General features: G+C 36.0%; 2 protein-coding genes across 2 annotated transcripts; one reads left to right on the forward strand and one right to left on the reverse strand.

Moving 5' to 3' along the window:
• The first annotated feature begins 325 nt into the window (after positions 1–325).
• LOC150030447 (uncharacterized) lies at positions 326–1,502 on the forward strand. Its single transcript, XM_090309705.1, has 3 exons — positions 326–576; positions 690–965; positions 1,124–1,502. Exons 1-3 carry the CDS (start codon positions 326–328, stop codon positions 1,500–1,502), a joined length of 906 nt encoding a protein of 301 aa, XP_090165831.1.
• A 7,561-nt stretch (positions 1,503–9,063) lies between these two features.
• LOC120080489 (small ribosomal subunit protein uS4y-like) lies at positions 9,064–11,275 on the reverse strand. The gene is made up of 3 exons (XM_039035160.2): positions 11,093–11,275; positions 10,255–10,636; positions 9,064–9,480 (listed from the first exon to the last, which is right to left on the reverse strand). The coding sequence occupies exons 1-3, from the start codon at positions 11,118–11,120 to the stop codon at positions 9,297–9,299; spliced, it is 594 nt and encodes a 197-aa protein (XP_038891088.1). The 5' UTR covers positions 11,121–11,275; the 3' UTR covers positions 9,064–9,296.
• Positions 11,276–12,636: the final 1,361 nt, after the last annotated feature.

Below are 12,636 nucleotides of genomic sequence, written 5' to 3' on the forward strand. Positions count from 1 at the left end.
TTTTGTCCATCAACAAAAATTTTGAATTTAGGGTCAGGAAGTCAACCAAATCTTTATTCACTGTCAAATGTATTGAGGAGACTTGTAAGTGGAGCCTTCGTGCAGTGAAAATGGAAGGGTCTGATATATTCAAGAACACAAAGTACTGTAGTTCGCACACATGTTCCATCGAAATTATGAATCACGACCATAGACAAGCAACTGCTACGTTTGTTGGTCAGTTGATTAAAGTTAAGTTTACAGGAACAGGACGTATTTATAAACTTTGTCATATCGTTAAGGATATAAGGAGATATTATGGCATGAACATAAGTTATGATAAAGCATGGTGTGCAAGGAAGTCGCATATGATCTCACTAAAGGTACTCCAAAATACTCATACTCCATACTACATGCTTATGGGGAAGCGTTAAAAATAGAGAATCCGGGTACAGTGGTTGAGATCGAACTTGAAGATAACGTGCATTTCAAGTATATATTTATGGCATTAGAGCCTTGTATTAGAGGTTTCGCAAGTTATCGGCCTGTGATAATTGTTGATGGGTCGCACTTGAAAGGAAAATACAAAGGGACCATGTTGGTGCAGTTTTTATGGACAGGAACAATCAATTATACCCACTAGCATATGCAATAGTGGACAATGAAACCAAACGATCATGGAAATGGTTTATGTCGAACTTGAAATGCAGTATCGGAGAACCCGATAATTTAGTGTTTGTGTCTGATGGGATGGTATCTATCAGCAATGCTATTCGTGCCTTTTTTTCCACGACATTTCATGGCTTGTGCACGTGGCACATAGAACAAAATCTTATTACAAAATTTAGGGATAGTACGGTTATTGGGATATTTAGAGATGCAATAAGGGTATTTCACATGACAGAGTTCCAGACAAAATGGGACAAACTCTGTAGTTTTCGAGACGATGCTATCACGAAATATCTGAAAGACATAAATCTTCGAAGGTGGGCACGGGTTTACCAAATAGAAAAAGATATGACAACATGATGTCCAACAGTGCAGAGTGTTTCAATTCTTTAACTAAAGTGTATCGGCTATTGCCCATAGTATACTTGATTAAAAATGTTAGAGGAATGCTCCAATCGTGATTCTACGAATGGAGGAATTACTGGGCATCTCGATCAACATTGCACTCAAACTACTGTGAAACCCGATTGGTAAATGAGGTCAATAAGGGAAAACGATATCGGGTTGAGCCTATTGATTGTTATCGGGTCCACGTGCGAGATAATCGATTGGACGGTATTGTGAATCTTCACACGAAGGACTTCGACTCACTTGGTATCCCGTATTCGCATGCAATTGTGGCTGCCAAGGAACGAAACATACCCACTCAGAGTCTTTGCAGTCAATTTTATACAGTGGACTCTCTAATGACTGTGTATACGGAGCCTATAAATCCACTCGGGCACTTATCTGAATGGAAGAGAGCTCCTGGATATGTAGAAAATACTATTCTTCCTTCAAAGTTTGTGGCATAAGTCGGGTGACGGATAGTGAGAAGAATACCACCCAGAGGAGAATTTCGCAAACAAATCAAATATGGTCGGTGTGGGAATTATGGGCATAACCTTTAAACTTGTAGCGAACCGCTCACAACCGTGCGACGTACTGAAAATGCCAAAAATCATGACTTAAATACCTCTCATCTAGTTTAGTTTATAACTAATTTTATCTTGTAACAGTCTGTTGGTATGTGTTATAAATACCATTTATCAGGCCCCAAACAAGAGTTTTTCATACTTTATATTTTTTCTTTAAACAAAAACAAGTTGTAAGCAATCTTCAAAAGAGAAAGAAAGTGAATCTTTTTGCAAATCACGAAAACACAATCTTGTTTTTCATCTTCAAGTTGCTTCAACTGAAGACTAATATCGAGCAAAGAACAGAAACTTGTCGAGTATAGAAGGAAATTTCCATCGAGTATCGAGCAGAAACTTATCGAGTATCGAGTATGTAGGATCGAGGATTTAACAAAGCATTACACAGCCATTTCTTCACAATCTCGCTCTCTCTCAAAATCTCGCTCTCTCAATCTCTATAAGTGTTTCTCTCCCTAAAAGTCTCACTCTCTAAGTCTCGTTCTCTCTCAAAATCTTGCTCTCTCTCAAAATCTCACTCTCTCTCAAAGTCTCGCTCTCTTAATCTCACTCTCTCTCAAAGTCTCTCTTAATCTCCTCTCTCTCAATCTCTTTCTTTCTCAAAATCTCGCTCTCTCAATGTTTGAACTTTGAACCTTGAACTTTGATATAATGTTTTATATACCATTGACATAATGAAAAGAGTAATAGTTCAATTATACATGTTTTGATAAAATGTATAATATTGAACTTTGAACTTTGAACTTTGAACTTTGATAAAATTGTTTTATACATGTTTTACATACATAAAAAATACATGTTTTAAATACATAAAAAATACATGTTTTATACACATAAAAAATACGAAGTGTTCACCCACAATTGACACGCTAACTACATCCTATATTCACTCATTTTCTTCTAAGTGATTACGGAAGGAACAACACCAGTCACCAAATGTTCTAGTAATTTTATTACAAAGATGCCACAATCAAGCGATCCGTGCTGTATGTCGGTGTTCATAGTCGCGAGATTTTCCAATGGGTTGTGGATAGGTCTGGATTTGAACGATCCACGTCACAGTAGTGAAGTAGGGATGGTACTGTGACAGTCAATGGCTCCAACCAAGTCCCCAACTTCGTCATTGGCGTGTATGACGGAAGTGAATCGAACATGAATATATGGCCTCTGTTAATGTCCATTGCAAGGACCATCCAATGCTCACTGATATTCATTGCCGTATACATGAAATCCACATCTGTCCATTTGACATTGAATTTACCAGTGACATAGTCCTTGTACGTGTCTTCATCCTCCCATACTAGGGTAGCCTCCAGTCTCGTCTTATTCTTTATTCGTTTAAATATCCCACCACGAGCATTAAGGTGACTTTGCCAAATAAAATGAGAAGTTAAGTGACGAAATATACCATCGTAAAATGACTCTACATAACAAAATATATAAAAATTTACCGTTACACCAATTGGCAAGATGGTGAACTTATGCATGCACATGTCAGGTCGGGTATAAAATTTTTCTTTCATAAAATGAAATAAAGTATTTATGGTCTGCACAAAAATATACTATGTCAGTCAAAGTACAAGATATCCAACTATAAAGACGTCAGGACTAGGAAACTTACATCGCACTCAACCCACGAACTCGGTTCAATCAATTCCTTGAAAAATTGCTTTGATAGTGGCTTAAATGAATTCTCTCGAACCTTGTTATCGGTATTATCATCTGTGATCCAGCCCATCATTTCTATAAAGATATTAACTGAAACATCATGTGCTACGTTGTACCCGACAATTACTCTGAATAATGACATAGGCACATCCGGGAGAGGATACTTAACCTTTTCAAACGGAAGGTGTACCCTAGAATCCACACTTTTCATCTTTACTTGAGCTGGAGATATATATTTATCAACACCTTTCCTTTTACGAGTAGTTCTTTGAGATTCTTACATAAACAGATAACAAAAAATTACTCGTCAAGAAATATAAAAATATAAACAAATATTATTGATCAATAAATTACTCACCAATGTAACTTCTTCTGTGGTCGTAACAATACCAGAAATGTCGGTCTTTGGGATGTCAGACATGTCGGCCTCTGTATGTGGCATGGTGAGTAAGTCAGACATGTCGGCCTCCGTATGTGGGACATCGGCCACTATAGGTTGGACGTCAGTGTCGGGATTGGTGTCCTAATTCTCGGAGTCTCGTAGTTTGTAATTTATACACATTGTTATGAATAAAATAAGAGTTATTTTATCTGGCATTTACTCATATCCAATAAACAAAGCTCCATGGTTATCGTATGTAAACTTAAGCATGTATATGAGATATACAAGTGGATCATGCCTTAAGTGATAACCTAAATAGGTCTGTAGTATAAGTATTAAGGAGGGTTTCTTGATCCTGGTGACACTACGGATACGGCCCGCTTTGTAGAGGTTTGCAAGTGTTATGAATTACTACAGATGGTTGATCCTGACAATTCATGTAGAGACATGCGAGCGGGGGTGCCTTATACAAAGAGTTTGTATAAGACCGGACCATGAGATAATTCGTCTCTGTATATAACGTCGTTAATACTAGAGACTTACATCTCATCTAAATGACCATATATGACATGATCTCAATCCTGAGTATTTTGGGAACTCCTGCCTTTTAGCGGCGATTCTTTGATTTATGGGTGAGAGTGGCTAGATTGCCAACTCAACATGCCTACCTTTCTAGGGACTTGTCTGATTTTGGAGCTAGAAACTCAGTTACACAAAAGGGAATTCACTCCTTCCCCGAAGCAAAACTAAGTGGATAGATTGTTCTCTTAAAGGCTGATTTCGGGGCTTGAACATAGTGGCCACAACTTCTCTTTAGAAGAGAGGACTCAGTCATAGTAGGACTATGACTTATGTTCATTAGAGGGATTAATGGTACTTAAGGAGTTAGATGTAACTACAGGGGCATAACGGTTATTGGCCCAGCTGTACTTACGAGCGATCTGTGAAGGGTTATCGCACTGTTGATTGGTTAAGATGGACACATAATATATCTGTAGTAATGAGAGTTTAGTTGTCAGTCTTTAGTGGAGTGTCTTGCAGTTAACGAATGGTGGATCTCTTGACTAAAGAGTTTAGTCAGTTATTCACGTACCTTTGGAGCTTCGAGCTACAGGTCCATAAGGTCCCCTTGGTAGCTCAATGGATTCAAGTTAAAGATCAGTTCTTAGTGTTGATTTGAAATGTTCAAATTGACAAGAGGTAATTCGATTATATATGATATTATCTGTGTGATGTATGAGATACATCAGGTGAATTAATGTAAATGAGATTTACATTAAAGACCATGAGATAGAAAAAGAGCTATGATTTATATGTTTCATGAGATGAAATATTAAAACTATAGGTTATAAGTATACTATGGTAAGTTGGTTATCATATATATTTATAATAATATTAATTATTGGATAATTATCTCTTTCTCTCTAATAACCAATTGAGTGGGAGGTTATTGGTGGTTTCATTGTAACCATGAGATAAAAGGAAAAATGTTCCTAAATTTAGTAATGTTTTTTTTTTTTTTAGATTTCTATTCCTGGAAATTACTCACGATGACTATCAAGTAAATTAGATTTTCTAAACGACAACTAAAGAGAGACTAGACGATCGTGGAGTGTTTCTATACGATAGTCACTCAGCTGGCCGATTTGCTAAACGATCGCATAGCGTTTGTTAAATGATTAGGCATCGTCTATACTATAGACCTCTGCCATCTCCCACTTGCTCAGTTATCTACACGATTGTTTCTCTGGTCTCTTCCTCTAACCAAGTCCACACAGAGCCCACACTTCTGGATTCTCACACCGAGAATACCAAGGTAGCCATTGTGGTGGTGTCGTACTCAACTCGACATTGTCAATGTTATTCGAGGCCGTTCGTGGTGTTCGTGTGGAGCCCGCTATGTTCGTGATCTTGGAGATCACGGTGTTAAAGCTCTTTGTCGATCGTGTTGTGTTGCGGTCGTGGTGTACGAGCGTTCGTGTGTTGTCGTCTTGCTGTGAACGAGCATTCGTGATCAAAGGTGTTGAAGATGAGTCTTCAAAGGTATGAATAATCCTATCCCTTGATTTATAAAGCATGCTATAATTTCGTTTGTGTATGGTCGTATGTTTCCGTTTCTTGATTGTAATGGTGTCGTTCATATATGAATGAAATTTGGAACAATAATTCCGTTGCTCATGGAAATCCCCATGCCCGATTTCCTTCAGTCAGTGGGTGATGTTGTGATATAGGGCTCTAGAGGGGGGATAGGAGTAGGTGAAGTGGTGGTATTTTGAGGCTCTACAGAGGGGATGGGAGTATCAGAGGTAGCTACATCAGCGGTATTGGGATCCCGAGATGGGATGAGTGTATCATGGAATCGTCTCCTCGATCACCGTGGAAGCCTTCAATTAGTAAACTAAAATGATGAGTTCACGAACATGTAAAAACTAAATACGTAAAGACATAAAATGATAGTAAATGCAAACCTTGCACATAAACTGCAATAGTGACAAGATGACCGACAATTGTCCTTTCATGTATGTTATTTTTCCTCGATCTTGGATACATGACTATCTAAACTCGATATACGGCCATGCAGGCAGCACCCTCAGAATACTAGTCATCCATAGATCGCTCTCTATGGGAATCCGCAAGATGGACATCAGGTGGGTTCAACTTATCATCATTGCGTACACCCCCCACCACATCATGGAACATATCATCACTATGTGTGTATGTCCCTCCCTCCACCCCTCCACATTCAGCATCCTCGTGCTTAGAATGCACGTGTTCATCCCCTCCCTCCATCCTTCCACATTCATCATTGTTACCTCCACGATGATCATCACCGTCGCTTTCAGAACTACCCCTACTACCACTTTCAGCACTATCATCATTGGCACCTAGATCAAATATAAGTCGTCTGTCCACTGGGGTATCCCAGAACTTCCTCTCAACATCGGTCATGACAAGACCCTCTTTAACCTTTGTCTGCATTAACAACCCAGTAAAATGGTCAGTGTCAATTTAACAACCAAATAAACATATTATGCATAGAGTAAACGTATATTGTTAGACTCGAATATATCTCTCTCGAGTACTTTGAAGGACACTGAGTGGGAGCATGACCATCGTAATATGTGAGGCAAAGTCACCTTGCTCCTTCGCTCTGCAATGTTCCCAGCTATCGATGCTGTTAGGATCTCGTACGTCCATACCTAAATAAAATTTAACATATATTAAGAACAATAGTATTGTTAAATCAAACAACACGATTATTATGTTAAGAAAATTTACCTGAAACGCTTGTGGAAATCCACGCAAAGAGTACTTCATGACTTAATTTTTATTTCCTTTCACCTTCGTCTTGTATAAACTATTCTTATCATTCAATGCAGTCTTTAGGGCATCGAGTGTCCTCTCCCAAATAATGGTACCTCAGTCTAGACTGTTGTAGTACTCTATGTTTTGAACGTCCTTAAAACGTTTAAGGTCCACTACATTTTTTTGCTTGTTCTTTCCCATCAATGCAATCTCCGTGTAGTAGACTAATGTGATCTTCACAGCATCCTCGTCATTTTCAAACTCCAACTCCTTGTATTTTTCTTCTAGTAGATGGACATGTAAGGTGTCCTTTGTCACTCAATTATCGAAATACTTGATTGCAAATTCATATGAGGATTGCTCATTCTGATTAACTCGCGTAGGGGATCGCCACAATCCAGTCAACAACAAAAAATCATCCTTCGAAAAAGTGACGATCTTTCCACCAACAAAGAATGAGATTGAGTCAGCTCTCATGTTCTTCACTTCTCTCAACAACATATGATGGATAATTAGGTTGTTGAACATCATGTTAACGTCTACAAATAGCCCAGAAAATGTTCTCTTGAACATCTCTAACTGCCCTGGAGTAAGCTTCTCCTTCACAGTCTTGTTCGCATTAGCAATGTGGACCAAGCTCGTTACTTGATCGAGAAATCGGTCGACTACAAGTATTCTGAAACATGTTGACATCATAAATCACTCCTACATGAAATAAAGATTCAATCAGTAAACTCCTTCAGGAAAAAAAAATTGTAAAAATCATTTTGTTTAAGTCTCGTTGGTATCATTCACGCTAGTATCGCTCTCTCTGGTATCGCTCTCGCTGATATCGCTCTCTCTAGTTTCACTCTCTCTAATAACTCTCACTAATCTCGCTCACATTTTCTCTTTTTACTCGTCTTCAACCACAGTACACATTGAAAACAAAAAAAAACAAAAAAACCATAGGTTCACAGTATTTCTAAACCCAGAACGACCCACAAAGCCCTATTACCAATCAGTTTAAAATATTTTTAGTTACAGATTGAAAGGTTTACCGATCAGATTCGATTTGTCGCCGGCAGTGGAATCGTTCGCAAGCCCAAATGATGGATTTTAAAATGCAGCGAAACCTACGAAGTCGTTACCGTCCGGAGCTTATGAGCGATACAAAGTTGTTACGCTTGGAAAATTTGGAGAGTTTTTAGTTTTGGTTGGTTTTCAATAAAAGGGTGAGAAGACAAAGAGGTGAGGGCAATTTATGAAATTTGGATGGTGATGATGTCAGGAGAAGGTCAATTGACATTATTTTTTAAAAATGGATCATCCATACAAGTTTTTCGATATTTTTCTCTTTTGCACGCTCCACCAGAATTAATATATAAAATATATTTTTTCACTTAAAACCTAATTTCTTTCCTTTTTCCTATTAAATTCCAATTCTAAAAATTTATTTTCTTCCAAATTTTCCAACTTAATTTCATTTTGATCTTTACTTCATGTTTAAGGGATCAAAATGGTTACTTTTTTAAAATTCAAGAATCAAAATAAACAAAAATTAAAAGTACAATCATCAAAATAAATATTTTGAAAGTAAAAGCCCAAAATGAACCAAGTTAATAAATATAGGGATCAAGAACATTTTAAAAATACAAAAACCTAAAAAAATCGAAGCAAAAAATATAGAGATCAAAGCATTAAATTAATTCGACTGAGTTGACAAATTTTAAAAGAATCTACTAATTTTATATTGTTTTTCTTGATTAGGTGGATTTTAAATTATCCTCCACATTATTCCCAGCTTCTTTTCCCTTACTCTCCTTCATGATTCTAGAGCTTCGAATTTGCTACATAAAATTAATACCCAAGTTAAATTACATTCATGAACATTAGAAACAAAAAATCTAATTAAGAATCCAAGCGATTTTTTTTTAATGTCCATCAAGATCTAAAGAAAAAACCGTTGATACTTGCATAAATTCAATCACATTTGTCCTTTCAAGCCATTGAAAATCTTTAATTAGATTTCAACAACTCATGAGCCTTAAAATTACAAAGCCTAGCCATGGATCAAATTCCTGAATATAATAAGCTGCACGTATATTATAGAACTAAAAATATATCATGATGCATAGAAATATTGAGAAAAACATAGTCCTTCAAACGATCCAGTCAAGGCATAAAAACTGTGGCAACTAATAACCAAAATGGGTTAATCAAATCCCCATAACCAAAAAAACAAACAAGTTCTCTAATTCAAAGATATTTGAAGCAAAACTTCTAAGAAGGATGTAACATTCTCTCTGATAAATAGTGATAGATAAAACTTAAATAACTCAATCTTCATCTTCTTCATCTCCATCTCCTCCAGCAGCCTTCTTCGCAGCAGCCTTCTGGTTCTTTCTCTTCACCCTTCCAGGACGTCCACCTCCAAACGGACTTGTGAGAGAGAAGTCTATGTGCTTCTGGGAGTCAACCCTCACCATGAAAGAAGGAATGTTCACCACCTGCCTTCCAACCCTAAGAGGACCAAGGAAGAGAAATGTGACAGATGAAATTTATAACAACAAATACTTTACTTGGAACTTAGAAGCACTTCTAAGAATAAGCAGTGGAATAAAAAATGCTTAATCATAAATCACAATCACATTGACATTTGACTGTACATTTCTAAAGCCTTTTAAATGTTTCTAGACCATGCACTTGGTGAAAAATCAGAATGACCACTTGAAGTACTTTTGGGTCTTCATTTTTCTAAAAAAAATTATAGTTTATAGTTCGACAACATAAGAGGTGAAGATTCAATCACTCAACCCCCTCCCTTTTCGAGTCCATTTGGATTGATTTAAGAAAAATATTTTTCAAAAAACTCATTTTTATTTAAACACTTTTGATAAAAAAAAAATGATAAAAATACTCTTAAAAAGCTATTTTTAGTGGTCGCCAAACAGTTCAATTTCTTCCAAAATGAAATATTTTTTAAATTAAACACTTGAAATGTACTCCAAACAGGCTCGTCTTACCACGCCAGAACTTTTTGCTATGACAAATCTACTATTATCCAAGCCAAAAACCCTCCCAAACATTAATTAAACATAGAAATAATCACAAAACAAGAATGAAATCATTTAGAAAGCAGCACGACAAATTTCAATTCTCAGAAAATATATATGATCAGTAACAGTTGATCATCAAGCACTGAGAATTTCATAAAATGACGAAAAAGTAAATCAGAATAGTTAATGGAAGAAAAAAATGTTCTTTGTATGAATAAGACAATGAAAGCCACAATACCTTATATGCTTCTGCCTGATGAGCACTCTAGCATGATGGATAGACTTGGCCATACCAGACTTGAACACGAGAGTTTGGAGCCGACGCTCAAGGAAGTTCTCCACAGTAAGGGCCAAGACATAATCAAGCTTGTTCTGACTCTCATCCAAAAGGCCATATCTGTTCATCCTCCTAAGGAGAGCCTCTCCCTCAAAAATCCTACGCGGGTTCTTCTCGTCAAGTGTTAAGAGCATCCGAGCATTGTTTCGGATTCGGCTCAAAGCATATTGAACCCTCCATAACTCCCTCTTACAACGAAGCCCATATTCTCCAACCAATTTCAACTCAGCATCCAGACGCTCCTTCTCATAAGGACGTCGGGGTTTCTTGAATGTCTTCCCGTCTATTTAATGAAAGAACACAAACTTAATTTATCATAGTTTTAAGCATTGTTTTTTAGAAATTCCTCGAACTATGCCATAAACATAAACTTCATACGATGAACAAAATATTTAAAAAAAAAAGTAACAAAAAAAAGAAATTAGAACATGCTCAACGATTCTACAACATACTCCAATGCCACTGATTCTACAACAAGCTCAATGATCCAACGATCGAAACTTACATCAGCAACTCAAAAGGGGTTCTAAAACTAACGTAAACGGAATCAAAGCCTTTGAAATCTTCCAGCTATACCGATGGACAAAGTATGATAATTTATGCGAAACAGGATCGGGGAAGCCGATGAACAGATTACGAACAAGAAAAGCACTAAAGAAACGGAAGTTGGAAAGGATTGACAATGAAGAAGATCATTCGAGGAAAATGTTTGAAAAAAAAGTAATAGATTTATACATACAATTCCTATAGAAGGAGACGTGCACCATGATCTCTTCTCTGCTACGGCTTCACTAACAGAAGGATCTCGAATGGCAGAGAGGAGAAGAGAGGAGAAGAGAAGTATATGAAGCAGAAGAGACTAAGTAGCGGCTAGGGTTTTTACAATCTCGTTCTTTTCTTTTCTTTTCTTTTTCTTTTTTTCTTTTTTCTTTTTTTGTTCTTTTTTAATAAACTTGAGCTGGGCCGTGGGTAGGATGAATTGGGCCGCTTGAGCGGCCTCAGATTTTTTCAAGAGAGTTTTTGGGATATTGGGCTATAAACTATGTTTTTTTAAAAAAGATTATTATAAATTTAACCCATTTTCAAAACTTATTTTAATGAATGTCTAAACTTTTTATATTTTCGTATATAAGATTTAATAGATTTTTGAATGTGGTGGACGGTTGGAGATAAAATGTGGCATTGAGAGAAATTTTTCATATTTACAAAGGACTCTTAATATTGAAGAGAGAAGGCGTATTTATTTGTTGAGATTTTATTCTTTATTTAATTGGATATGGAAAATATATTTATTTGTTGAGATTTTATTCATTTGATTAATTGGAGATAGAAATTGTATTTAATGAAATTTTATTTATTTATGTTTTCACATGTCAACTTTAGGGTGAGCATCGGTTGGGCGGGATTGATTTTCATTGAAAACCGAAACCGAAACCGACCAAATTTGTTTAATCTACGAAAAAAACGATTTCGCCAAATGCTGAAGTAAACCGGTTCAATCGGTTCGACATAATCGACCATCTTTTTCAAAAAAAAATATTATTTATTTATTTTATATTATTATTATTATTATGGTTCCTGTGTTGTTGGGCCTGTTGGGCCGGTTGGGGCTTTGTCTTTTTTTCCCATTATGTGGCTTATAAGACTATAAATTCTACAAAATTCAAAAATTCAATTCTAAAATCCAAAATTCCAACCCAATATTTATAAATCCAAAACTTCTATAAAATGCTAAAATCCAAAATTCCAACCAAATATCAACAAATTTTAAAGTCCTAAAATCCAAAACTTCTAAAAAATTCTAAAATTCAATTCTAAAATCCAAAATTCCAACGATCCAAAGTCCTAAAATGAAAAATCCAAGACTTGTACAAAGTTCTAAAATCCAAAACTTCTACAATCTTGTTGATATTTCTCTATCCATGATCCATGACATGACAGCTTGGAATCATATCCTATAAAATAAAAACTTAAAAGAAGAATTAAAATTAAAAATTCATAATTAAGAACGAAGAATTGAAAATTAAATTAGTACTTGAAACTTCAAATGTAAATCGATCGTTCGAACTCCAAAATTTCAAGACAAAAGGTAATCGAAACCAACATAATTATTTAAAATCTTCCATCTCGTCGACATCTTTTTTTCCATCCGTGACCGCCTAAATCCTATGAAATTATAATCTAAAAATAGGAATTAAAAAATTACAATTATAAAAACAATGTTTCTTCCTCTATCCATACATCCAAAATAAGTCAACTGATTTATACACTCTGTTACTTATT

The sequence above is a fragment of the Benincasa hispida genome, unplaced genomic scaffold, assembly GCF_027475165.1.
Source record: "Benincasa hispida cultivar pf3 unplaced genomic scaffold, pf3_genome.v1.1 HicScf203, whole genome shotgun sequence".
Lineage (NCBI taxonomy): Eukaryota > Viridiplantae > Streptophyta > Magnoliopsida > Cucurbitales > Cucurbitaceae > Benincasa > Benincasa hispida.